The 27953-nt window shown below is 47.3% G+C and overlaps 2 protein-coding genes across 5 annotated transcripts in view; both read right to left on the reverse strand.

Annotated features, from left to right (window-relative positions):
- The window catches only part of RNF216 (ring finger protein 216), a 72684-nt gene extending 59359 nt beyond the window's left edge, over positions 1-13325 (reverse strand). The window contains exons 1-3 of the mRNA XM_084295734.1: positions 13271-13325; positions 2459-2587; positions 1116-1249 (exon numbers count right to left, since the gene is read on the reverse strand). Of these exons, the coding sequence (XP_084151860.1) occupies positions 1116-1249; positions 2459-2525 (201 nt within the window). The 5' untranslated portion in view covers positions 2526-2587; positions 13271-13325. The remainder of the gene's footprint in view (positions 1-1115; positions 1250-2458; positions 2588-13270) is intronic.
- A 2055-nt stretch (positions 13326-15380) lies between these two features.
- The window catches only part of SMURF1 (SMAD specific E3 ubiquitin protein ligase 1), a 45967-nt gene continuing 33394 nt past the window's right edge, over positions 15381-27953 (reverse strand). For 2 of the 4 annotated variants that reach the window (XM_084295739.1, XM_084295737.1), the window contains exons 10-18: positions 27659-27863; positions 26867-26970; positions 25031-25145; positions 23871-24049; positions 22860-22997; positions 22361-22481; positions 20633-20834; positions 19742-19817; positions 15381-19019 (exon numbers count right to left, since the gene is read on the reverse strand). In XM_084295739.1, the coding sequence (XP_084151865.1) occupies positions 18920-19019; positions 19742-19817; positions 20633-20834; positions 22361-22481; positions 22860-22997; positions 23871-24049; positions 25031-25145; positions 26867-26970; positions 27659-27863 (1240 nt within the window). In that variant the 3' untranslated portion in view covers positions 15381-18919. Of the gene's footprint in view, positions 19020-19741; positions 19827-20632; positions 20835-22360; positions 22482-22859; positions 22998-23870; positions 24050-25030; positions 25146-26866; positions 26971-27658; positions 27864-27953 lie in introns of all 4 variants that reach the window. The other 2 variants (XM_084295738.1, XM_084295736.1) reach the window with 1 other exon arrangement.

Here is a 27953-nt window from a genome sequence, read left to right on the forward strand (position 1 = left end):
GTTCTAGCAAAGAGCATAAGGCATAAAACTGCAACCCTTTGTTTCACTGGACACCATCCTCAGCCTGTCCCCAGGTGCCAAGTGTATATTTGGCACAATCGGGGACACACAGGGCTTTCACACTGGAATAATTCCCAGAGCTCACCCCAATCTCCATTACACTCCTGGTATGAGAGTCTGGAAATTAGGAGCTAACGGATGGTGCATTTGCATCTCAGCAAATTCATTCATTTTAACCAACAGCAAGAACCAAAGCTCAAAATGTTAATCTCTGGCCTTGCTCCTGCCTCTGGCAAGCTAAGGCTGCTGAATGCAAGTAGAGTTTGAACACTCTCCGATACTGTTTTCAAGTAAGAAACAGAAAAGTTACCTTTACAAGCCATTTTCTCAATCACTCTCGTTATCTTAACAGAAGAGTGAAATATATTCTTAACACAGCTTACATTTGAAATTCAACATAAAGTACTAAGGTTAAGCCAATGCCTTTGGCCCTCCTCTGTGTGACTGCCTGCACCCAAGGAAAGAGATTTACCGAGTAGGCTGGCTTTGTAAAGCTGCAAAAATTCAGGTGCCTGCAACAGCCCAACAAGAATCCAGCGTTCTGAACACCCGAACAGGCTTCCTAGAGAGGTGCTTGATGTCCCCACCTGTCAGTATTCAGGAGGCATTTGGGTAATGCCCTCAATAAAAGGCTTTAACTTTCAGTTAGCCCTGAGGTAGTTATGTCTGGACTAGATTATCTTTGAAGGTCCCCTTCCAACTGAACTATTCAAAACAGCAGATATAAAGCACGCAAGGTTAAACAGGGCAGGTTTTGAACACCTGCATTCTAAATAACAAGTCCTTTTTTTTGGATAAGGATAGATAAAGAAGGCTCTAGCTTACATAACGTATAACTTTATGATACAGCTAATAATCTAGTTCTCCCTGCCTGTGCCCAAAATACAAATACACAAACCCAGCAAAATTCCATCATTTCAACACTCATTTAAGGCCTCTTAAGTAAATTACTGCAACTAGGCAGGACTCTCGAAGGAACGCATCAGATATTTGCACAGGAGGTGGTTACAAAGGCCATGAATAAAGCAGCAACACGTACAAGAGTGAAAAATTACCTCTGCCAAGATAACCACATCATCATCATCTTCTTCGTGCTGCTGTTCTGCTGACGTTTCCAACAACAAAGGTAATTCTTCATCCGAGGAATCTGATATCGTGATAAGACCGTCATCCCTGCGGTTTATCCAGTCTGCAGCAAAGTCAGTACAGTTAGCTGCTTGCAAGTGACACAGCACAAGTGCTGGAACACGTGGAAAAGCCATCTCCACGTTGTCATTGCAGCAGCAAGGAAGAAGCACACAAAGGTCCCTGGTTCCTCTGCAACGTACTGCCACAGCCACTGCTACGTCCCTCAGCCCTCTGAGCAAAAACCTTGCACAAACCACAGCTCGAGAGACCACAACGGCATGTGCATGAAGTGGTCCTGCACAGAAAGTCTTCTACCCTAAACGTGAGCACGAGTCAAGCTGCTGCAGAAACGATTCTGACTAACTCATGTAGACTTCTTCCTACTTTTTGGAGAGGAATCCTGAACATTCAGTATCTCAGGGGCTGTGCATTTTCTTTTATTGATGCACAGTATGTTGTAGCAGGCAGATAAGGCTCCAGGTGCGATTCGGTGCCTTCTGAGAGTGACTTTGTGGGAGGACCTTGTGCCAGCCTGAGATAGGGCCCCTGGCTGTGAGTGCAGATGATATCCTGCTACTGGATGACAAGCCTCAAGGTTTGTCAGGAGGGAAATAAAGATGCTACTGAGCAAAGCTGCTGGAACTCGGGAAAAACATGCCAGGCAGAAGCAGAGGGTTTCTGTACTGCAACAGCAGCAAACAACCACACCTTCCCTAGGATTTAACACAACATTTTGGTTTACGTTTCTGTAACCCTGCAGCAAACCAGCACACAACCACTTCACTCAAGAGCTTAAAGCATCCACCAACTTGGAGCATTTATCTACCTATTTATCTACCCTTCAGACACACAGAAAGCGTCATTTTGAATTCTACTCGAAGCAATGGGTGACAGTGCATCCAGCCCTATTAGGAACCAAACCAGGTTCTTATAAATGAGGTTCTTAAGAAGGTGGAACATCACGAGTCCCTGAGACCTGCTGAAATACCTCTGCGTGGCTTGGGTGTTCCCAAGAAGTTCGCAATCTACCTTAAGGCAGTACAACACCAGAAAGACAAGAGCCAAATATTTCACGTCAGCGTAAAAGGAGAGGCTTCGTGGCTACCTCCAGAAAATTAAACAAAACAGAGCGGTGTATCACGAGGCAGAACAGCCCACGAGCAGCTTCCTGTTAACATCACCCCTGCAAGTTTAATGGTTATTATTCCCAGTGCTTGGAAGCAGAGCTGTACCGAGATAGCTTTGGAAACGCACACAAATCAATGCTCACCTTTCCCTCGGTGACTACGGAAGCTGTTTAAGTGAATGACTTCTTCATTTCCACCTCTCTCTGCCATTTTAAAGAGCTGCTCCCAGAAGTGTCAAGGCCCAGGCATGGCAAGTAGGCTGGAACGAGGAACTAGAAGACAAAAGAGAAGAACAGTAAGGCAAACACGGTGGCACCCTGGGCTTCCCCTGCTAGATCCCTTCTGGGATTCTCGTGGCTCTCAGGAGATGTTTTCCATGCCCAAAGGAAGGCACGTCTCAGGTCCTCTTCTGAGGGTTAAGACAGGAAGACCAGCGAGCATAATTAGTCCTGAAAAGTCCCCCAGAGGAGAATTTGGAGGCGCTCACAGCTCCGGGACCACAGGAGGAAGGGAGAGGCACTTCTGCCCTGCCAGCCTCAGCCCCTGTGTTTGTGCTCAGAGCTGTTTTCCTGGTTCCAAGAACTCAAAACCCCCCCAGGGGCATTTCTGCCGGTAAGAGGAGCAAAAGCCACTTGCCTGAGCTGCCCCAGGACACCAGCACCACCTCTGCCACCCGTGACAGCCACCCACAACCAGCATCGAGGTCCTATCAGCCAGACCTGGGGGTTTGGTGCAAATCCCAGGATATTCCACCTGCTCTCCAACTAGACACCCAACAGGGCTCAAGTTCCTTCACGGGTCAGCTTTTGGGATTGCTCTGCCACCCCACCTGCTCCCAGATCGGCTCCACGTGCTGGCAGAAGGCTCCGGGGCAGGATCAGCCCTGAGGAATCACCACAACCTCAACACCTGGTTTCCCTTCTATGCCCTGCCAGCTCCCTCTATCACAGAACAGCTGAGTACACGTGAACTCCAAGCAGTTTGATCACTGCAACGAGAAAGGTCTTTTTAATGGGAAATATTTGCCTTATTGTTAGAGCGTAGAGGTGTCTGCATTATTTACCAACGCCTAAGCTGAAAGAAAATGGTGGTCTGCTATAAAATCCTGTCTGCTAGCACACACGAGCAGCACAAATTCCTCCTCAATAATTCCACTTAACCTTCTCTGCAGGGAACGCCATTTGCAGCTAGCACAGCAGATGAAGAAATCTGTTCGGATAGACTCCGGGAACTTAAACACGTATATCCCGTACACACACCGGGAGCTACTCATCACCAGCCTCAAAATATTTTAATGCACTGTAAAATCATGGAAATAAAAATGCATAATCATACAAAAGCATCTGTGAAAAAAAGGCAAAGCTCACTGCAAGGCAGTGCTGAGACTTGGGCATCTTGGTGGGAACCCGCAGGTCTCCAGCACGCACAGACACAGTCCCAAAGCCTCACACCACAGGTAATAGGATAAACGAGCAGGGAAGCAGTGCATTCCCATTTGTAGGGCAGGATTCTGGCTTCAGCAAGCAGCCCCAAAAACATCATGGACGTATTGATGCCTTGAAAAGCCTTCAAAAAAACAAGGTTTGGGGGCTGTTTCCACAAGGCTCTTCAGCTTCTGCCTTATTACAAGCGAGGTCACTCAGAACAGCACTTCAGCTGCCAGAACGGCACCAAAGTGCTGCTCTCCCTCCCTGCAGACAGGTGCTGGAGTGGCAGCTGAGGGGCTGGCTAATTGTGAGCATCCTTGGTGAAAACAGCGTCCTTTTTACGAGGGCACATCCACGTTGTTATCGTTCCATTTCCCTGGTGCTTGTGGCTAGCCACCACGCGGCCCCGCACAGCGTTTTCCTTTCCGTAGCCCTCCAAGCACTTGAGAAAACAAGATCAATATTGTTCCTGCCATTTAGGAGATGGAGAAATGGAAGCGCTGAGAGGAACAGCGCGGCCAAGGTCATGAAGCAGGGCCAGGAATAGCACCCAGGCTCTTCAGATCCAGGCGGGTGCATCCACACCAACCATTTCCACCTGCTGGTCCCCCAAAATGCTCCTCGTAGCAGTCAGCAAACCCTGTAGAGCCTCACCCCGGCTTAAGCTAGACGAAACAATGGTTTGGCAGGCAAAAAAACAACACTCAACCTGTCAAATGGCAAAGGATTGCTCCGAGACTGGCTGGGGAGGGACGAGCCTGGTCGTGAATGCCACAAATCAGCCCCTGCAGCACCAAACGGGGCAGACAGAGGCTAGCCAGGTGTCTGCTCGGCTCGGCTCTGAGCAAAGCTCAGTGGCTGGGATGTTTTTCCCCTGCAGGGGCATGCGATGAGTTAGCAGAGGTCAGTACGTGTGGGCTGGTCAGCACCACAAACGCTTGGCACAGTCAGCAAAAACATCTCCCAAACAGCTCCACTGGTGCTCTGCCCACACCCAAGGGCAATGCTCTCCCCCCAGGCAGCTCCAGTTACCTGGAAAGGAACTTGGACATCAAGAAAGAGGCCCACAAAGAGCTTGGGATAACAAACTGCTCCCCCCAGTACAAGAGAAAGGTGCTTGCACACCACCGAGAGGCTCACGGAACAGCACTAGCCACAATACACAGCCAAAGCAACATCAAAAAATAAAATAAAGGCCAAGCCTGGGAAGAGCTGGCTACGTACCACTTCTCTCTTTCAAAACAGAGCCCATACAAACCCAGGCATCTTAATAAAGCTCTGCTTGGGGGGTAGAAAGCACGGTTCCAGCAAGCCAGCAGTTCGTTTTGTCAATAGGCAATAGAGGACTGGAGTTTAAACAAATATCTATAAGCACGGGCCAGTTCCATCCAGTGGCATGAATACGAAGTTTGGTCGTGTTTCTAGCACCAGGCTGCCAAGACCGTGAAGTAACAAGATCAAAGCCACCCTGGGGTCTTGCCCTACATAAACAACACAATAAAAAGCAAAAGAGGCAGATGGAAAGCTGCTACCCACGCTACCTCGGTGATTTTTATGCCTATTTTTAGGTACAGAATAAGGCCACCTGTAAGTGAGCTCCGACACAGCCATCAGCTTCTTCACGATGCAGACTAGGACTGAATGCAACAATAATTTTAAATGAAAGCGACCTGAAGCAGCACACGAGCTGGGTTTCCTTCCCAAAATCTCCCACCAGCACTACAGCACAGCAAACTGCAGAGATTCGAGCCCCAGAAAAGTAACGGGGTGACACAAAACCCTTATTGTGACTTGGAGGTCACCTGCAGACGGCACGATACAGCATCAGGCTGGAGATGCAGTGCACAAAATCACCCCTCTGCTTCCCACATCGCTCCACGGCCTCAGGACGCCGCACGCCCGAGGTATTTCACCGAGCAGGAGATCAAATCCTCTCCGTTAAGGTTTTTCCTACAGCAACTTGGGAGGGAAAACCGGCATTAACGGAACAGCTACCGGAAAAATCAGAGACTATGGGGGACGTAGGGGTAACCCCGCTCTGAACACAGGTCTCGGGCTGCCTGTTCACACCCATTTCCAAGCTAACCACACACACACAGACATACAAACCCCGCAGCCACCGGCTCCAAGCTGGCAAAGCTGCTGCCAGGAGGTGAAGCAGGTCCCAGGTGCAGGCAGCTCGCTTACACGTGAATTCCCAAACCCGCTCCAAATCCCCGCAAGCACCACGTCGGGTATTTTTAGCCTGCCCTAAAAATAGCAGGCGGCGGTGCTGTGCATATATTTCAAGTCCCCGTGTATGCAGAAGTTTCTGGATGGCAGGAATTGGAGCAGAACTCAACCGTGCTCCCTCCGTCTTCCGTTTGTGCCGTGACGAGCATCCTCAGCTGGGGCTGGGATTTAAAGCCACAGTGGAGGGGAGAAATGTTGGAGTGTGGTTTTTCCCACTCACAGCATTTAGATCTCCAACTCCCACATCCCCAGGATGGGACTAGGCACAAAGTGAGCGCTCTCTCCTGGTTCAAGGCAACGGGGCCAGACAGAAAGCACTGCAGGAGAGGCTGGAATTGAAATCCCAACTAAATGTGGGTAAAAAAAAAAAAAAAAAAAAAAAAAAAAGAGCACCATGGAAGAGATGTCAGCAGCAAGGAGTCGCTGCGTGTTTTAGCACCACCGCTGCTGCTCACCTGTGTTGCAGCAGAGCACCAGTTCCTACCTCCTGCCTGCAGGCAGCACACGTTGTCTCCTGGTAGCCTGCGAGCAAGGTGAATTCCTGCCTCGTTTCAAGCAGCTAAGACAAAGAGAAGCTGCTTCAATAATGCATGGCTCGTGACAAGCTAAGGCTCAGCCCTAAAAATGAAGTAACAAAGCCACGAAATGCACCAGAAGTGAAACGAAGCAGCCCGACCTCTTGTCAAGCATCACAGGGAGACGTTTCCAAGGGCTCTGTGTGTGCTGGGGGCTGCTCCTACTCACGGTCACCCCCCTGCACGTGCAAGAAAACCTCTGGGAAAGGCAGTGACTTCAGAAGCAGCGCCCCAGACTGGAACGTCGTTAAGATGGACAAGAGGGACAGGCAGCCTCCGAGCTCCTCTGGCAGTAATCACAACTTCCAGTGATCTCTTGCAAGTTTTCAACTCCTCGCCCTCTCTTCCCGAGGAATAAAGGCGCGCTGTGAATCATACATCAAAGGCAGCCGTGTGCCCTTTTCACCACGCATGCCATTGATGCAGGCTCCTTTGATAACTGCAGAGTGCTTCGTTATCACTTCATTGACAAAAAGCAAGCCACGAGCGCTAGCACGGGGCTGCCCAGCTTTACTAAAGCCTGCTCGTGACTGGAACAAGGCCAGAAGCGTGGCACTGCAGGGATCCGACCGCTGCTCCGCTTTTTGGTCACTTCTCAGTCCGTGGTGTCAGCAAGAACAGGCTGTAAGACACTGGGACAAGCGAGGTTAAGGAGCAGCAAGGTATGGGCTGCTTCCACGTGTCAACGCTCCAGGGAACTGATCAGCCTACAGGCAGCAAGAGGGCACGCTTTGGGATGACTTGGGTACAAATCACTCAGGTTTTCCCTTTTTAAGACTTGCAGGAAGCATTTTGTACAGCACGAGGCATCTGAACAACCTCATCTGTGTTTGTCCTTTCATTAAGGTGAAAGTATAACTCAGCTGTAACTCCTGAAAAGCGATTAGCACCAAGTACAAGAGGAGAGAAACCCACCCAGGTTTCCCACCTGTGTTCTCCCCCGAACCGTTCTGAAGCACTGTTTTGTTCTGATTTTGTGGGCTCAGGGCAGGGATAAACAGAAGAGCGCGTGCAGCCACGTGATTTGCAGCTCTGCCACTTCCAGAGCAAGCCTTACTTCTGGTTTCTTTGCCCTGAGCTCACGTGTACCCCAACCCAAGGCGGGTGAGGCTCTTCCTAACGAGCAGCACCGTTATTAAGGCCCCTGACAGCTGTCTCCGCGGACTGCCAGGTGCTCCACGTTCCTGCCACTGCCTGATGTTAATTGCAGCTGCCTCCTCTTCCCCATCAGCCCAGAGGCCAGGCAGAACAGAAGACAAGAAGCGACCTGCGTGCCCCGGGATACACAGGAGAGTGCTTCTCCAGCACTCACACTTCACAGAGCTCTCTCCAGGAGAACGGACGCTGCGTTTCCTCTCCAAACCCTCAGTAGTCTTTATCCTTTCTTCTTTCCTTTTTTAAGGAAGCCCAAGTGTTGCTTTCAAAAGGTGTAAGAGAACAAAGCGAACGAAGGGCAACCTTTCAAGCAGTTATTTAACGAGTCGCGTGCACATCTTCGGGTTACCATCTCAGCCCAGTTTTTTATTGGGGAGTAAACCGGGAAATAAAGGAGTTTGAGGCTGCTGCTTACGGCCAGCTAAAAGGCTACAAAACCAAAATGCACCAGCAGCAAACACGGGAAGTTCAAGGGGATTTTAACTTATATCTTTTCAAACGGTGACCTGAAGCTCTCACGTGAAATTCTGCATTCAAGGCTGGGTGAAGGCTGCAGAGGACACCTCACCTCATCTCACAGCGCTGCCGACAGTAAAAGCCGAGACTTGACCTTGAGGCGGCACAGAAGAGAAAAGCAGCGCTCTGCAGCAGCCCACCTCAGCAAAAGGGAACAAAGGTTTCTGTGTCAGCCCGCGCAGTCCTTTCAGAAGTGCTGGCTTCAAAGTTTGCCTCCAGCCATTCTTCTGCAGCGTGCAGGTGTCAAACAGCCCAGAATTGGGGACTTCCATACCGAATGCCTTCCCAGGTCACGTTCCATTTACTGCAGCCCCTTTTTTTTTTTGGAGACACGCCAAGCATCTGCTCCTGTCATAATTCCAGAGGTCACTGGAGGTGGCCAGAAGCTGTGCCTGCACGTTAAGAAGTGTCTCACTGCAATACCTGCCTAGGATGTTCCCATTCCCACTCCATCCCTTGTCACCTCCCTTCGTGCTGAGCCGTGCCAGGAGCTGGTAGAGCTTTCGCATGAAAAGCCCTGGAAAACTTTGCAGGGCTGGGATGTGACACCATCTCTCTCCACATGTCTGCTGTGGCATAACTGTGAGAACAGAAAGAAGATGCTAAAATAAGCTGCAAGCAGGGGGGGGTCTTAAATGGCAGCCTGAGAGCTGAGACACGGCATGAGTCCAGCCCAGAGCCAAGGGACATCAAACAAAAAGTGCTCCTCAGCCAGGATCAGGCTCTGTTTCAGAAGATGCTGTGCACCTCCAGCTGCCCAGCACAAAGGCTTTGCTTTGTGAGAACTGACAGCAGCAAAACCAGCCCGTGGTCAGGTCTAGAGCTGCTCCACAGCCAGCGTTTTTCTTTTCTGAGCCTATTACAGCTCACAAGGGCAGAACGAATTACCAACTGACCAGTAAAAAGCCAGCAAAGAAGCACCGCGCATCAATTCTCCAGCTCCACGCTCACACAGACCCAGGAGACCACAACGGCCCAAAACTCAGCCCAAAGGAAACGAATCCTTTGCACGTGCAAGATTACGAGAACCACAACAGCTACGAGATCACCCAGACTGAATTCAGACCATTTGCTAAGGACACGACTGCCTCCAGGCTGCAATCTGTGTGCCTCTCCCTTGGTCATCGCAGTCGAAGAGGGGACACGAGCTGGTTTTGCCAGCCAAGTTGCTGCTGAAGGATCCTGCCAGTCCTGGTCAGCTGCAGCTGGAAATCCCAGCAGCAGGGGAAGCACGAAACGCCCCGCGCTGCTGGTTTCCTGCAGAAAGAGCTGCCTTTCCTGCCTACCCACCACGCTGCTGCTGTCAGCTTCCTCAAATTGCATCAGAGCACAGCACGGCAGCAGCAGGGAGAGAAGGGAAGGCTCCCGGGCAGCAGCACTGCTGCCTGTTTCCCAAACTCAACACGCTGAGCCCCCAACATTTCCTACCTGCTGCTGGTAGGTGGGTAAAGGGCTCCTTGGAGAGGTGGCCGGCGGGTCCCTCCGGGCTAAAATGACCTGCAGCAAGCAGCAGGGAGAGGTTGCATCGTATTTGACGGAGTGGTCATCACGTTTTGGGGCTATTTGGTTACCCGTCCGTCCCCCTGACACCTACGGGCACTCCCAGGCTTATTTTGACTCACCGGCTTTGCTCCTGAAAAGGACAGCCTCTAGAAGTCACCCCACAGAAGAGACACGAGCCCCAGGAAGCCAGCAGGAAGCCTCGTTTCGTTTTCGTTTCCCTTTCCCCTCCCCAAGCAGAGTGATCAGAAGGCTCTGGGAGGGAACGGGCAGAGCTGGGCTCTGCCACCACCCAGGAGCCATCCCGAGCTCTGCTCTCAGCACGGACCCAGCCCAAGCACCTCGGTCAGAAACACCCAGGGACAGCAGCGTGACTCAGGACAGCATTTCCATCCTCCCCTCATTGGGATCTTTGCCCAAATCCCAACGTTTTTTCCTCTGAATCAGGCACTGGCTGCTCCCCCTGCGAGCACAAGGACGGAACCACTGGTGCCCAGGAGCAAGGTCAGCAGCAGCCGTTCAGTCCCCAGGAATTCCGGTTCCTCAAGGACCGTTCTGAATTTCTGACCACCACAAGCTCTTCAGCACTGACCCACAGGACACGCAGCACTCTTGAGATACTTCCAAAATCAACTCCAGGTCCTATAAAAGCGCCGTGCAGGTGGCTGAGCACACGATTAGCTCAGCTCAGCGCAACATTCCTCATTAGCTCACGTCTCAGGGCCTTGGCAAGACCTGACTCAAGCCACCAGGACATTGCTGAGGGCCTTTTAAAATCCCTTTTCCTCACCTACCCCCTCCCGTGTGTCCCAGAGCCGTGGAGCCATCCCCAAAACCCACTTCAAACAACCCCACCCGACCTCTCATCAGGCTGACTGGCACGGGACTGGCTCTGTGTCAAAGCCAGGACCCAGGCTGTGAGCACAGAGAAACTCGGCTCCTGGCAGACAGCCAGAGTCCCAAACAAGCCCTGCGTTTCCCCCACTGGGCAGAAATCCCATTAGGAACAGCCAAAATGCCACCTAGCAGCCCGCAGAGCCCATCAGGGCAGGTGGACACCGAGTTAATGATTTAGGGCACGCAGCTTTCTCAGACCATTGGAGCCCCTCCTCGAAGCATTTAAGAACAGGGGCCCACGCCTGAATCCATTTAAATTCCAGCTCTAAACACCTCCAGACCAAATCCAGGTGCAGAACCCGAGCTGCTGCCTGGCAGAAGGAGCAGCACAGCTCTGACTGTCCCGAGAAGAATTCAGCCCCCGAGCTGCCTGTGCCATTCCGCGGCGAGCCACGCACAATGCCTCGGAAAAAAAAAAACATAAGAGAAGCCACCCATCCCAAATTAATGAATGGGATCGTCTTCCAGCAGGCACTGGGAACGTCCAGAGGGCTCCACTTCTCTCTCTCTCGCTTGGCTTTGAGCTGCTCAGGCTTAGGAAGAGGCTCCTGGCCCCCGGGACACGCTTCCTGCCTCCCTTCAGCTGCTCCACCTCTTCTTGCCACGGGACTTTTTGGCGATTTGTGTCCAATTTCAAAGGCTCCGAGGCGGGGGAGGCAGAGTCAGTTACAGGCTGGTGGCAGCAACGCCCACCGCATTCCCCGGCAGACAAAGCCATCCCCCGGCCTCCTCCCCAGGAATTTGGGAGCTCTGGGGCAGCTCCTGAAGCACAAGGCCGGGTCCAGCTGCCAGCACCCTGCTGGAAACACACCTCAGCAGCAGCAAACCTGCCCCAGCCGCTGCTCTGGGGATGATTATTCGCGCTTTGACTCCTGCAGCTGCCCCAGAAGGATGCCTGAAGCCACCCTGAGAGGAAAGCGTTGTAGGAAAGAGGGAGGGAGGCAGGCAGAGGGCGGCCCAGTACCGAAACGCAGCGCTGCGGGGCCGAGCGTCGCTGCAGATCGTCCTCAGGAAGCGGGGCTGAATCCTCTCCCAAAGCCTCGGGATTCCAGGCACAAGCTCCTGTCAAGACGATTGTTTACGAAGAGCCAGTCACGCCGCGCAGGCCCCCGGCACATGCAACCTATTAAGATGTTTACAACAGCAAAAGGCAGCAGAATTCGCAAAGCACCGGCCCTAGAAACGAGCAGCTCGGCTGAATCCTGCAGCTCCGAACCTAAAAGCTGTCCCCACAAATCCGCTCGCCCTGCAGAGAGCAGCTCCCACGGGAAGCCTCCCCCAGCGGCTCCAGGGAAGGGCTCTGCTCCCTTCGTGGGTGCTAAGGGAGAGGAACCGAGCGCCACGAGACACAGCAGAGGGGCGCTGCCTGCTCCTGTCAGCTCTCCAGGCAACTTTCCGGCTGCTTTCGGGCTCGCTGGCTGAAATAAAGCAGGAGAAGCCTGCTGGGCTGTGTGGCAGTCAGCGAGCTTCAAAAGACAGAGGAAGAGAGTGTGAAAAGCAGAGAGCTGAGCTGCACTCACTGAGCATTACCCCTCAGCAACGGACCTAAAAGCACACAGCGGCTGTTTTGCTGTAAAACAGCGGCAGCCTCAGACCAGCGGCTGATCTGTGACGCTCCACGTCCGAACCAAACCTCTCCTGACGAGCAGTAAGGATGCAGAGAGCCACGTGGATGCTGGAACTTCTCCCTGGGAACTCTGCTGCTGGTACAGGAGTTGTTCAATTCCGTTTCAGGGTCGGTTTTTAGGTGTTTGGAGAGGCTGCTGCTCACAAAGCGGGCCCAAGCTGCTCAGGGCAGGTTCCTGACTGCAGTCAGCACTCGGCCGGCCAACACCAGCACCGGGCTCCCTCAGCACCCAGCTGCGTGCCAGGAGGTCAGCGGGACGTTGGGGATTTTTTAGGCTGACCTGCAGCTCACCTGCTGCACGGCAACACAGGGCACGCTGCCTTGGTTAACTCACCAGAGGCTGGGAGCTCACTGAACCTCCTCAGTCCCACAACACTTCACCTCTGCAGTTCTAGGTGTAAAACCCCGACCTTATTTCAATCGTGGGGGGGGAAAAAGAGAAACGACAACGGCAGAAACCTGCACCAGGCCTCCCCACACTAACACACCGCACATTTTCGCCTTTCTAGCATTCACTCTCCCCCACCAAACCAAAACAGCGCTGAAATCAAAACGGTGAGGGGGAAAAGAGCCAGAAAGCCTCCCTTATGCAGGCAGAGCCCCTCACACAGGACCAGAGCCCCCTCCTAGTGGGGTAGAGCCCCCGGCTGGGAGTACAGCCGTGCTCCCATAGCCCCCCTACCGCATCCAAAGGCCCCCACAGACCCCCAGCAGGCCCGGGGGCCCACAGCCTGAGCCCCCTCATCCCTCCCAGGGCCCGGGGGGGGCACTAAGGGGACAGGGGAAACCACCTCCGAGCCCCCCAGCCCCGCTGCTCCTTGAGGCGGGCCCGGGCTGAGGGGGCTGAGGGGGAGGCCCGGGGGCTGTGAGGGGGGGGCCAGGCCCGCGCGAGGCGCGCAGGGGAGCCCCGGTATGAAGCGGGCCCGGGCTTTTCCCGTTCCCCAGAGGGCTGCGGCCTCTTCTCCGCCCTCCAGTCCCGGTTCCCGACCCCTCGGTCCCGGTCCCGGTCCCGGTCCCGGCGCTCACCGCCCCCCCGCCGGCCCCGCTCCATTGAGGCGCCGCCGCCGCCGCCGCCGCTCGGTTCCTTCCGGCCCACGTGACCGCCCCGCCCCGCACCATAGAGAGCAGCGGTGGGATCGGGGGGGGGTGGGAGGGTAGAGCGGCCGGCCCGCCGCGCTCAGCTTACCATAGAGTGCGCAGGGGGGGAGGTCCTCCAGGGGAAGCCCCGCCTCCTTCCCGGGGGGAGGGGCTACGGGGGGAGGGGAGCGGGGTAAGGGGGGGTCCCAGAGCCCCTTTTGGGGTCTGGTGGCCCCTATAGGGGTCCTATAGCCCCTATTGGGGGTCTTGTGTCCCCTTATAGGGTCCCATAGACCCTACTGGGGTCCCATATCCCCTACTGGGGGGGTCTCATGTCCCCTATAAGGGTCCCATGGCCCTTACTGGGGTCCCATAACCCCGTTGTGGGGTCTCACATCCCCTATAGGGGTCCCATAGTCCATATTGGGGGTCCTGTGTCCCCTATGAGGGTCCCACATCCCCTATTGGGGGGTCTTGTGTCCCCTATAAGGGTCCCATAGCCCCTGTTGGGGTCCCACATCCCCTACTGGGGGACTCGTGTCCCCTATAAGGGTCCCATAACCCTATTGAGGGGGTCTCATAGACCCTATTGAGGGTCTTGTGTCCCCTATTGGGGTCCCACATCTCCTACTGGGGGGTCTCGTGTCCCCTATAAGGGTCCCATAGCCCCTGTTGGAGGGTCTCCTATCCCCTCTAGGGGTCCCATGGCCCTTATTGGGGTCCCATAACCCCATTGAGGGGTCTCCTATCCCCTACAGGGGTCTCATAGCCCCTATTGGGGGTCTTATGTCCCCTGTGGGGTCCCAAAGGTTCAACATAGGGGGCTTACCCCCACCAGGGTTACCTCTGCAGAAACCACGACCCTGATCTGATTTCATTCTCACCGTTGTCCCAGCTTTGTTTTGCAGATCCCGTTCTAGAACCCGGCCAAACCCCCAGAGCATCTCCAGGGGCTCCCAGGCCCTTTGGGGACATTTCTCCCCGTGCGGGGCCCGCTGCGCTTCGGCCGCTTGCACTCCTCACAGGAGGGTTCGTACATCCTGCAGAACGAGGCAGAGACTGGAAAATCCAACCTGAGGAATTTACTTGACCTGCCAAGCTCCTATAAAGGAGGCAGCGAATTCCTTGAGCTGTGGGATTTCTTCTTTCAATTTTGTTTTTGTTTTCAAGAAGTCCCCGTGGTGCAAGAGGCCTCCGACACACCCGATCTGAAGCAGGCTCCAGGAGTCCTCTTTTATCTTAGCTATGTCTGCAAATGAAAGAGATAGCAGAAAATCGGGAATGCTTCCCCAAAACGTCTTTATTAACGAAAACAGGAGGCAGGAGAAGCGTGTGACAGGGCACCGAAGGGCTGACAGTGCTTCTTGCTCCGTGCCACCAGGGGCGAGTTGTTCAACCCCTCCTGCTGAAACGAGGGGCAGGAGGAAGCCCTGCACGTCAGTGCGTTTGGCCACGCTGTGAGGTTACTCAAATAATAAAAAATATTGAAAAAAATACTTATCCATCTTTCTCCAGCCTTCGTGAAGGGGAGATTATTGTTTTTTTTTTTCCTGAAAACTGAGGTTTTGGGAAAATAAGAACAGAAGTGGACTAAGGCGGGTAAGCACAGGGCTGAACGGAGGCGTTCCGTCCTCTGGGTAAATTTGGGAAATGAATTTGGGTTTCCACAGCTTCCCCCACCGCTGGGACACCTCTGCTCAGGACGCGGTGAGCCAACGCTGGGAGAAAACGCTGACCCTCGATATTCCTGAGCCCACTCACCGCAAACACCGGCCGAGCTTCACTGCCCTGAACTCCGGGTCTTTAAACCTAAATGGGATTATTTTTGTTAACCGTACAAAATATTTCATAATACTACAGATTTTTTTTCATGTCAGCAATGCTTTGCCTTTGTCCTCCACCCTCACCTCCTAGCTAAGCACGGCGCTACCCCCCTCTCATTTGGAGCCCACCGATTTTCCTACAGCTTCCAGAAATACGTTAACAAAGTGGTGGACACCGAGAGTTTAAAGTTGTGAGTTTATTGCATATGTAACAAAAATGAACATGACCTCCTGGGTCCAGCCTACTATACAATCACTGTTTATTCCAGCTGGTTCCATAACCACATTAAATAGAACTAGTATTTCTTTAAATACTTTGATTTAGACATAAAATGAAACATTAGTGTACAACTTTCACAAAATAAATCTGCAATAAAAACAGTGGGAAGAATAACAAGGATAGCAGCAATACTTAAACATGACATTACAAAATAATAAATTAAAAAAATACATTATAAAGTGGTTGAGGAACAAAAAATTAACAAATTAAAAACAGATCCATACTGTGTTTCTGGGAACTTGCTGTGCCATGCGGCCCTGAACCTGGGCACTGAGGGCCTGGTGGCCAGATCACTAATTTACAAAACCTATCGGATTTCACAACCACCCCGAACTTGAACGACGTACATACTGCTGAGCGAACTTTGATTTCACCACTTGGAGCTTCGAGCAGCCTCTTCGAAGCAGGGTCTCGGCTATCATAATGCCCAAGCTGACGCAAACATTCAGAGAACAGTCTCCTTTCTTCCCGGTTTAAAACACGAGCAAAGTGGTGGTTTCCTGCATCCCTGAGCGTGTAGAATAGGCTGATGAGCAGTATCAGGGCAAGCACTGAAGGTCTGTGCCAATGGACCAGCTTTTGGGTTTGCCTTTAGGACAGGAACAAAAGACACGTTGTACCTTGTGTTTTCCTTCAGGTCTGATCCAAGACGTACAAAGGTGGAACGCAATGACAAAATGAACACCAGACTTCATGTTATTCTTTGGGCAAGTTTGAGAAGTAACAACCAGTTCGAGTGCTGGCAGACCAAGTGGGAATGAACACACAAATTCGGACAGCTGAGGTTACCCGAACAGCCCCCAAGACCTCAGAGAGTCAATGGCTCGAGCCGTGCAAACTCTTGTTTGCATTTCATCCTTCCCTGGCCTTGAAAGCAGCCACTGGAAGAACTCATCATTTAAAACTCGCGCTGCCTCGCTTCTTTATTTTCTCCATCCATCCATTCAGCTTTAAGGCCTGCCTCAATTGCATGTACAGAACAATACAAAAAAGAAAAAAGGTCTTCATCATCACTGAAGTGGCACAAAGTTGCAAAGACAACACACGACGGGAGGGGCGGTGAAGCTGTTTAAAAGAGAACTGAAATAATTAAGAAGACAGCGCCCTATGCTCATTATCGTCAGCAAGGAGGAGGTACCTTGACGAGGGCTTTTAAATACAGCAAAAGACATACAGACTTCTCAAAACAACGATCCTTGCCTATTCTTATCTTGTGCATTCAATAAAACACTGACCTAGCAAAGACATCAGGAACTATCGTATGCCAACCGGGTCATTGGCATAAAGCTACTTGACCTACCGATTTCCAAATCAAGGGCCTTCACCTTCACCTCGCTTGGCTTTTTCTGAGCCAGTTGTGCTGCACGTAGAGCTTGTGTGACAGGCTTTTTGTTAGTGGTGGGCTTTAGTAGTTGGTTTTCAAACTCCCTTAGTGAAAAATCCACATGAGACTGCATGCAAAGCTTTGGGGCGATAATCTATTTCGCGTTTTTCCTATCTGACTGGTTTATTGCACATTCAAACATACTGAAAGGATTAAATACACCCTATGCACAGGTACGGCTTCGCAGGCATTTTGAAAAGCCAGGGCTGTGGGGATTCTGCTACTCAGCCCCAGACCGCACAGGTGCTCACCTGCAGACAGCTGCGTTCCCTCTCTTTCCTGCAAGACACTCACATAATTTCCTTTATTTCCCCGCAATCAGTACTGTGGAAGCTGGTCCCCAAGTGCAACAAGATGCCTGCAGAACACAGGGCCAAGCACACCGCTCCTGTACAATCTGTCGAGATGAGCACCTTCAGCCACCCTGCGCGAGTCTCACAACATGGTACAATTTTACACCTCCAACGCAATCCTCTCTCCCAACATCAAATCACAAGAATTATGGTCAATGGAAACAAACGGAACTGGGAAAAGATGCCGGGATTTTGACAAGTGTCTACCTTCTGTCCTATCACAGTTTAAAGCTATTATCAAATTCAATTTAAAAAAGACAAAATAGAAGTATTCCAGTAGACGTCTTCTAAGAACAACCTCTTAACCCACAGCTGAATTTCAATACACTATTCCATAAACAAAACATCTGTTAAATGTTTCAGTAATGAAGCTTTCTAAAAATCAGGCTTGCCAAAGAAAAAAGAATCCTATACAAGCAAGTCTGCTTTACTTAAGTTTAGACACGTTTGATAGATAACCGGGTCTTCCTGAAGCTGTGTTATTTGTTAGAATACTGTCTCATCTCGGTGTGCAAACTGGAAAAAATGTTAGTGATTCAGGTATTTGATTTGCTTTTGTTTCCCCTGGGAAGTCATTTTAGCAATGTTAGAGAACCAACCTTTTAATATTAGTTTCGGATATTTGAAAAAATTGCCTTATATGGCTCTCTGGAGAAATTTTATCCCTACAGAACTGAAGTCATAAATCCTTCCAATAGCTTTCCATAACACTTCAAATGTATTCACCATATAGTTACCCTTTTACCACAGCCTCCAAACAGACCTTTCAGAAGGCCAAAAACTTCAGAACAGAAGCTTGCTCTGTTGACTTAGCTTTTAGCTATTTCCATTTTGAGTCTTAGAATTTGAAGTCACACCAACATCTCGGGTAAAACAGTGGCACAGGAATCACAGCTTTGGAATTGAATAAATTTTCTCCTCGGTCTCGTCCTTACAAAGCTTCTCTGCAAGGTACTTACGTCTGAACAAACTATGGAAAGTAATTCTGCAGGAGGAAATAATTGTTTTCATGTGCAAAACAATTCGGTTTCATCCAGGACAACCAAAAAGAAATCATACAATACCATTTAAGCAATGTCCCCAATTCCTTCACTTTTCTCAAGGTGAGCCACAGCTTCCACTGAGAGCTTCCTGCTAAGGCAGAACTTGTATTTCTTTACCTTTCAGTTAAGTGTTCATACGGAGGCATCTTCTGCTAGAAGTTCACTTTTTAAACAGGTTTTTAAAATGTGCAATGCAAATTCTAGTGCCAGTCAGACACACTGCACCCACTGGACTCTACAGGGCTCAAGCTTGATTTAAGACAAACTAACCAGGTACACCTACCAGATGCAAGTCCTCAGCAAATCAAGCTCATTCTTAATTACACTTTGATTCTCCTATTTAAAAAAAACAAAACAAAACAAAACAAAACAAACAAAAAAAAAGGTCACTGACCCTATCACAATATGTGTTACAAATCTAGCAGAATATCCTGTGTATCCAAAGCCAAATGCTGAACTTGGCTGCATTTCGTTTCATGGGGGATGGAAGAAGAGGGAAGGGCTTATTGTAACAAAGAGGAAAGAGAGTTGGAAACCACCAACAAAAGCCCCTACCCCCACCCTCATCCACCAACAGTGGAAGGGAAACAACCCATCTCTAAGTTGTCTAGAGTTCTGATGCTTCAGACAGCTTAGCAGGAAGTTCGCAGCAAGCTTCTTCTAGCTTTTGATTTGGTGGTCCATGAGCTAGCATCTGTTTCCTTTGGTTGCTTTGTCACTCCACAGCAAACCCACATGTCTCTTCCACAGCTGTCAACAGCTTCTCGTAAAGCTTCTCATATGACTCATAAGGCGGAATGTCAATCCGGTTAAAGCTAGAGGTAAAATAGCAACACGTTGCAGCACACAGATCTAACACATTTATTGGAAACAAGACAAATAAAGAAACAACAACACACAAGCAAACCCTAGATCAGCTACATATAGGCAGAATTTGTAAAACCCATGTCAAAGAAAGCCTCGGCCCCGTCGATGGCTGAAAGAGACAAGATCAAAGAAACTATTTCTGCAGCAGGAATGTGTGACTTACCAGGGCTGCATTTGGGAGGAGACAGGTGGCCGATGCAGGAGACTTGCAAATAAAGCAAGCCATCAGGCAGGCCTCCTCCCTGCTCTGCCTGCATATATTCTGTGCCTCTGCTGAAATGATTTCCTGTCCCTGATAGAGTGAGATTTCTGTACGAGAGCTTAGTTCTGTGCTTATACTGTACCAATAGCACACATATCCTACATTTTACATCTGAAAACTATTCGCTGTAATCCTAAACATGTGGAACTATGCATCTCACTATTGCAGCTAATCAACCTTGGGATAAACAAAACCCACAGATATTACCGAAAACGTAAATCAAGCTAGAACAGAAGTCAATCATTTTGCTGGCTGCGGAGTGCAGATATTTCCAAGCTAGCAGAACACACTTGGATTCATCTAGACACATCACGTGGATTAATCCACAGCCAGGACCGACAGAGATGACTACTTTAAACCAAGACAACGAGCAAGCAAGTACTGACAAACAAAGTGTTTTCATCTTACCAAGTGTGGGCTTTTGGAAGGTTGTCTGTGTTTGCATCTATTAAATGGATGGTAAACAGTCTGGGGCCTGCAGCGCCTGTAGAACCTTACAAACAGACATTCTAGTTAATGCACTTCAAAAAAACCTCATTTGTGTACACACATTTTGCTACTTACAAAAAGGAAAGTGAGAAAAATTACAGTCCCAGATGCAAGTACAAGTATGTTATATGACTAAATCTATAGGTCAGATCTGCAGCTAGTGAAGAGACAACAGAAGTGATGGGGTTCTTAATGACAATAAACTTGCAGCCTTCTGTTTTGGAAGGCAGCTAAATTTCACATCAATAACATCGCACTTTCAGAAATGAGGAGACTCAACTGCAAGCAGACTTTCCGTGCAAAACAGAACTATGCATTTTAATTCTGAAGATCAGCTTACTGACAGCAAACAGTTGGAACGCTATCAGGAGAATCTCAACAGCCTAAAACACTGCCACCTTTTCTGGTGACAAATATTCCAATTTTCAGAAACTTACTTTAAAGTCTAATAGTTTGCTGCCAAACAATGAAGGAAACACACTTTTCACTTTTAAAAGAGTTGTTCAGCTCTATAATCATGTGCATGCTAGCTAACATCAGTCCAGAAAGTTGTAAGAGACTGATAAGCTAATATTGACAGCAGTCTAAGTGCTACACGATGACAGATTTTCCAGCTTGTATCACTATCAGCAAAACAACTAAAGTGGTCACCAGCAGCTGCTGACAAATGTAAAACTGCTCTTGGGATCAAAAGTTTGTAAGTAATTGAGTTATCCAGTAACACGCTGATATTCTACAAGGGCCTAGTAAATACCACACGATTTTTATCTTTCTCCCACCACACATTAACTCGGCCTCCACATCAGTCACCTTGTAAAGCCTTGAAACCTTGAAGTGGGACACGCGTTGAACCCGTCACAAACTGCAACAGCCTTGCCCTTCTTTCTTCATCAAATGTTTCGACTGCTTGCCAGAACCACTTCACAATATTGCTATCTGCCATGCAGTGCTTTAGACGTGTGTTTGACTTCCAGTCGTTCAGGTCTATCTTATCCAGGCCTCCTATGATTAGCTGTTAAAGGATTAGGAAATGCTTTAACATTCAAAGCCGGTGCAGGTTTTCAGCTATAAAAACATACATCAAGCTATTTCACAAAGGCCAGCATTCTTAACACTCTTGAGCCACCTTTTTGGTACACAGTAACGCTCCAAAACAGTTTAGAACAGGAAGTAAATCTCTCCAGTTAACCTGCAATGAAATTGAGGCTGAGGATTACACCTACCAGAACTGACATTTTCACAGGAAACTAGAGTTAAAGGCCCATTCAAGACCTGCTTTTAAAATTGATCCTACCTGGAAAGTACAGCCAATCTTTATGAGATTGTTGCACAGACTTATGAGAGCACAGACTTGGAAGAAGGCATGCCATCTGTTGAGCTACACACATCATCTCCCTGATTTGGGTTTGTCATAGAAGTGCTAATAACCAACTATGAGAAAATCCTGCTCAGTTTCTGGTAACATCCTAGCTGGTCTGTTGTTCCAGAACTGACCACAAACTACAAAAACTTTGCATATGTTTTTCTGATGTCTTTTGTGAGATCCTCTGACAAAGACTGGATGTATTACTTCAATCTCTCTTCCAGATGAAACCAGGTTGCAAAATACCGTAAAAGGAAGTCACTGATGGCCACGAATCTAGCCAGCTACCCTGGCAACAACAAATAAATGGCATACAGAAGACATCATCACTCAAAACAAAACGTGTGTCATATTTTAAGTTTCCCATAGTACCTCATATCGAGAATCACATTTCTGAGAGCTACCATTTAGCAGCTGTCTTTTTGTGCCACCAAGATAGCACCCACTTAGATTAATTTAGATTATTAGGGTAGTTGTGTCTATCCTAACTTAGACGACACTGAAATATTTAATGGATTTTTAATCTGCCTTTTCAAACAGCTACTACAGGGAGTGCAGTAACTTTTTGATTAACTGGTATGCAAAAACCACCAACATGAAGCTGTTTCTTCCAATACTCCAAAATGGTCCACGTTCCACAAGACACCTTCTTTATTAAAAAACAACAGATGGAAAAAGGCTATAATAAGAGTTATTTGAAGGAGTAGCATTCTATACCTCAGGATTATATGTGAAAATAACTCTGGTTCTTTTCTACACGCTTTAACATTTGTCTTACCCACTGGAAACCATGCCCTGTGTGCATATAGGAACAGCCATGTATTAAAACAGTTACCGAAGAAAACATGTTCTGGGGTAGATAACAGGTTAGGTCTTGCCAACAATTCCTCAGCCTTTCAGTACTCCCTCTCTGCCCAGACCACCTGCTTTGAGCATTAGCCCTTGGTTACACAACACGAGGTGTTTGTCTTTCCCTTTTTAAGTAGCCCTCTCACTAACGCTAACCCAAGGAATGTCTAGAATAAAACACAAAACGTTTAGTTAAATAAATACACAGCTTTTTGGTATGCAAGCTATAATTGCGCCGTTAAATTTATTTGTTCATTTTTTAAAGGTCAGTGCTTTGTTGATCTTAAAAATTAAAAAATAATACTCCAAGTGGATAATATATATACCTCAAGTTCCTTCTGGTCAAAAGGCTTGAGGAGATGTTGAGGAATAAGTTCATTAAAACCTTTCTGCAGAGCCAAGAACTGTGCCTCTATTCCTCTCATAAATCGCCAGTTTACATATAACCTGGGGGAAGAAAAAAAAAAGTCAGGGATGACAAGCTAGATGGCATTGGGCTTTTTATAGCAGAGCTGGAAAAAGCTCATTTTACAGACCAACTAGCTTTAATAGACGCATTTTGTTTTATGAAAGAAATGCTTATTAGTTCCTTTTTCTATCAACAATTAATTATTGCACCATCAACAGAAAATACAAAGTACAATTCACAACCTTCATCTTCCCAGGTCTTACAATAGCACATTGTGTGAAAACACTCACGTAATTTATGACTCAGGTATTTCCCTTTAAAATACCCATTCCATTAGTTTCACTATATATAAAAAAAAAAGTGTTCGCTACCTTCTTCCTACTACATTTGCAGGAAATATTTTTGTTTTGCAATACCTGACATATTCTTTCTTGTTCTCTTCTGTCACTGGAATATTCCTGCCATTTGGTTTGAGTTCATGCTGTAAAATCCGCCCAAAAGCATTGTGCTCCACACAAAAAGTGTGGTCCAGAACTGGGGTGATATCATTCTCTCTAGCAAATGAAAAATGGAAGGTAAACTTAGCATTTTTGATACTTTGATAACTCTCTGTGCTGATGCTGACATATTTTTTATCTGAATGCTGAGACAGTCTTCAGGATAAACCTAGCAACTACCCATCTGCATTTCACACCACTAGAGCAGTACTGCCATGATCATCAGTTTTTGTATAGCTTAATGCGTGCTGAAAGAGCCTGACCAGGCATGTCATTGTCACTCTTCTAATTTTAGTAGTGCTCAGGATAATGAATAAATGATTAAATCCTATACATGCCCACATGTGCACAGTAATAAACCAATTTGCTGCCGTGTGTTGGTGTGAAGCACAGAAGAGGTTGCATTCAATGAATGTGGACAATATACCAATAACTTAAAATATAAAATTTAAACCAGCATTTGTGAAAATAGAGACAATACAAAGCAGTGCTGAAGAGTCCCAAAGCTACAAATAATGATGATTTTTGTTCTGAACTGTAAATGTAGAGCAGTTGAAATTAATTCCACTTATTTCCTTTTTAATCAAAATTGGTAATTGAGCCACATTTTCTTCTGAACAAAGATTGTACTTCCTCATTACTCTGTTCTGAGTTTGGATTTTGGAACTGTCGCATTCTACCACACCCATGTAACACAATGAGTTAGAACCTAATTTGCTGCAAGGAGGGCTAACAAAGAGTTCTGCATGAGACTCTCCCTCACTTACGTTGAGCTTTTTGACATAGAAACAGTTATTTGGTAATTTTGTACAGCTCTCCCCCCATGACAAGATCTTTGTGAGAGTTTTCCATAAAGCACTCTCTCACTACTGCCAGCAAACCCTGCCCCATCTCCTCCACAGCAAGGCAACTGATAAATCCAGTACTTACAAAATCCAGACTAAACTTTTGTGTAGTTCTGGGTCAACAGATTCCAGATCAGAGAGCTGAATGGGTTTCCCCAGAAGCTGTTTGTAAAAGGGAACTGTGAAACCCCCGTTAATATAGTGTCCATGGAACACAGCCAAACCCATTATCCGACCAACAAAATGGAAATAAGACAAATGGTCCTGCAGGGAGAGGAGAGAAAAATCAGGCAGCAGGAAGACACTCCAACACTGACATCTTGTGGCTACGTAAGTGCAAGTTATCCGCAACCCTCTGGGCACTAGGAGCCACCATTTTTCCTCATAACATAACCAGGAACAGAAGCATTTAATAATTAAACATCTCAAACAAGTGTCTGCGCATTACCTAATAAATTGGATGCAAGTCTTCTATACCTCACAAACAGCAAAATTCAGAGAAAGAAAATCCCCATGAAAGCACCGGAATCCAAAAATATATGACAATTCCAAGCAAATTAGTTCATTCTTTGCTTAACAACCAAAATGTTTGTGCTCACTTACTCTTGAGGAAGCAGGGCACGTGCTTGTTTCATTCACGTGTCTTTTACATTACTCATATGCCTCAGTTTTCAAATTAGTTTAAGTTCTATCTCCCATTTATCTCCCCCAACTCACACAGAAAATTAATCATGTCAGGAAAAAATCCCCCATGCTAGTATAGAATTGCTGCTCCTTTTATGTTCTGCATCAATACAAGTTCTCCAATAAGGGAAAAAAGAGAAAGCACAGCAGCTTATTGCAAAAGGGCAAGCAAGACTTATGAGCCCCTACAGTCATGAAGTGAACACTGCTCGTGATGCAAGGATGTTTACACGATCATCTGCATGTAAAGTGATGAACATTTTTACCTACACGTATCATATCAGAATCAATGTGCAGCCCCATCCAGTAGTGAGGAGTCTCAAATGACAACCTAAAGAATTCAGATACTTCAGATCTCAAAGGAGATCTCCTCTCTCATGTTTTTTATTTCTGTACAACCCCCTCTCCTCTGTGCTATGTCAATATAAGATTTGTTAACACATCCTTACCCCTCTTCACTGTCTGTTTACACTCTTGGTGTGAAAAGACAGTTGTAACGAAAGCCTGCAAGGGATGAACGATCTCTTAAAGCAGGTACGTTGCTCAGAAGTCAATACTTACAGGATTGATAGAAGAGTCTGGATTGATTTGCAGCATGTAAATATTATCTGTAGAGTACTGGAAGAGTCCATAATATGGATTCAACATTTCATGGCACAGTAAATACAACCATTCTCTGAAAAAAAAAAAAAAGAAAAAAAAAGTGGTATTTTAGAAAGGAGAACAACAATCAACTTAAGTTTGAGACAACACAGTTATTGTGAATCATCAACAGAGTTATCAGATATGAGTTTCTTATTTCTAATCAAATCATTTTGTACTGCCCTCCATTTGCAGACCAAAGAGGTACGCTTAGAAGGCTATCAAGTGACTTACTTCACTCACAGGCAGCCTGGTTTAGTTTGTAAGTACTGAAGGAATTAACATCAATTAGCATAGTTAGTAAGCGATTAGGCAATACCATCATATTCCTCACCTGAAAGAGGCATACTTAAACAAATCGAATCTGAACAATATCCATTTCAAAGACAAACAAATATTTTTACAGAATTTGAATATTTGGAGGCTAAAGAGGCCTGACCCTCTGCAACCTGAATATTGCAGAGAAAAACTGTTGCTTAAAACCAGTTCACTCACTAGAGGTCTTTTTAAAAAAGCTGTTTTTCTGCAAATACATGACTAGAGAATCTCTGCTTTCATCAAAGAATTCAGAAGGGGCAGAGACCAAACCCATTAAAAGAAGACGGGTCTGGTAAATTCTCCTCTCATCTCAGTAACATACAAGGACCAGAACTGAACAAAAGCTATTTTTGACCTCCCCGCTTCCCATGACAAACACTCCTTTCTTATTAAATTTGGTAGAGAACACCCATTGCAGGTGCAAAATATTCTGAGAGAACTATGAATTTTAATGCTTTGAAGTGGAGCAGTACTAATTTCAAAGAGTCTCTTCCAGCCAGTGAGCGATTATGAAAGACATCAGGGAAATACAGACATCAACAGCGAAGACCCTCAAGGTTGCCTCATGTAAGGCAGCTCAGAACGTTCCAGCTTCTTTCCTTTGTCCAGCCACAGGTTGCTGGGCAATGCAGCTTTTGTGGATTTGAAAAGTCCCTCAGTGAATTTATGTGAGGCATCTCAGCCACTGCACAGATGAGCATTCTGGCATTGATGTTACAATCGACTCCAGAACTGCTGCGGCTTTTAAGGAATTACTATTTTTAACAGGCAGGCAAGTCTGACCTAAAACTTTAGCCTTTGTTTAGGATTAGTTCATCTTGACTACTGCTCCAACAGATCAGGACTCTCTTGAATACGTCTTATAGATTAAAAAAGAAGCCCCATTCTCTTGGAATCCTTTCACCGAAAATAAGATGTGTAGTTAACAAAACTTGTACTCGGGTTTGGATTTTACTTCAGAGTCTGTATGCTTCTTGACAGACCTTGCAATTTTAGCTGATCTCACTTTCACTGCTGAAACTGCATCATGTTGCTGAGACCAGCATTTTCTACAGCAAGATCAATAGCCTACCCTAAACGAGCCTCCTACAATCACCAGGTAATGGTGATGAAAACAGATTCTTTATGAGGAAGAGGAGAAATGGAAACAATTCAATCTAGTGTTAACTCCAGTAGCATTCCCAAATCCAAAGCATACCAAATCATTTAGTATGAGCCTTTGACAGCACGAGAGCTGCAGGACAACTGTTAAGTCACAAGCCTTCACTTTCCAATCTACCCTGGAACAAAGACTGAACCCAAGACCAGTATCTATAAATAAGATCACCAAAAACTTGCATATACTATTAATAGATCATTTGAAAGGGAATATCAGCCACAGGTCACTTTAAGGACAATTTTACAGTTAAAAAGTGCCAGACAAACCCAAAATCTCACCTTGCTACTCCTCCATAATCCAGGCCTTCCTCTCCTCGAAATTTTACCATGAGCCTCTTTTTCAAGTCCTTTGGTCTCATCTTCATTATCTGACGGTAGGATTCCTGTACGTGTGTATAGATATATATAAACATATAATTTTTTTTAAAAACAGATTAGACATTTTATTTCCTTTCTATAATTAAACTCTACTAAGAAGCATTAGTATAATACCTGGATTGTTACTCAGCTACAGAAAACATTCTGTTAAAGGGCTAATCTAAAGCACATTCCAATGACAAATCTAATATTTGTTAGTATAAAGTCCACCGAATATTTAATTCCCTTTTGCTACACAAAAGGTGCATAGAAAGTAATCCAATCCAAGAGCAGGAGAATTCCCAGTCACAGCCACCTTTTACATGCCTAAATATACAAGTTGTAACAGCAAGCCTACAGATGCCCTTCAACTGCTGCCATTTCTAAATGAAAAAGAACGCTCACATTTGTCCGTAAAACCCTTGTGAAGTGTATGCAATTTAGCTGTCCTTTTGTAAGGTGCAGGAGTTTTAGCAACTGAAATTTTGTATTGGCAAAAGAGTACAAAAGCAATCTGTACTCAGAATTCGTTCTTACCAACTCCCATATTAAACCCCATTCCTTTAGTTTCTTACTTTATCAGAGTTCGGATAACTCATTTGATGCTATCAGATTCACCAATTCTCTGATTAAACAAACCTGATGTAATAAAAGATCCATTTTATTTATCTCTTGAACGACAAAAGCTGCTATTAGTAGTAAAGAGTCAAATACCTCAAATATTTCCTCTCTGGACACTTCAATGCGACAGTGACCAGCCTGCGGTTGCTGAAGAGAGAGCTCATGTCTAAGAACTTTCAATTTTTGTACCAAGTCTCTTTCATATCTCTGTGCAGGCAATTCCTCACCGTCTTCTAGTGACCCCTCATTTGGAGCTGGCAGAGGCTGCTGGCTGGGCTCTTTTAACTGGCATTGATGGCTTTGAAAGAAAAGCAAAACATTTATTCTAGAAGCATAACAATAAGAAAGCTGTAAAAGCAACAGTGGAAAGAACTCATCAAGCTTCTCT

Source organism: Netta rufina (assembly GCF_964035555.1).
Source record: "Netta rufina genome assembly, chromosome: 15".
Taxonomy (NCBI): Eukaryota; Metazoa; Chordata; class Aves; order Anseriformes; family Anatidae; genus Netta; species Netta rufina.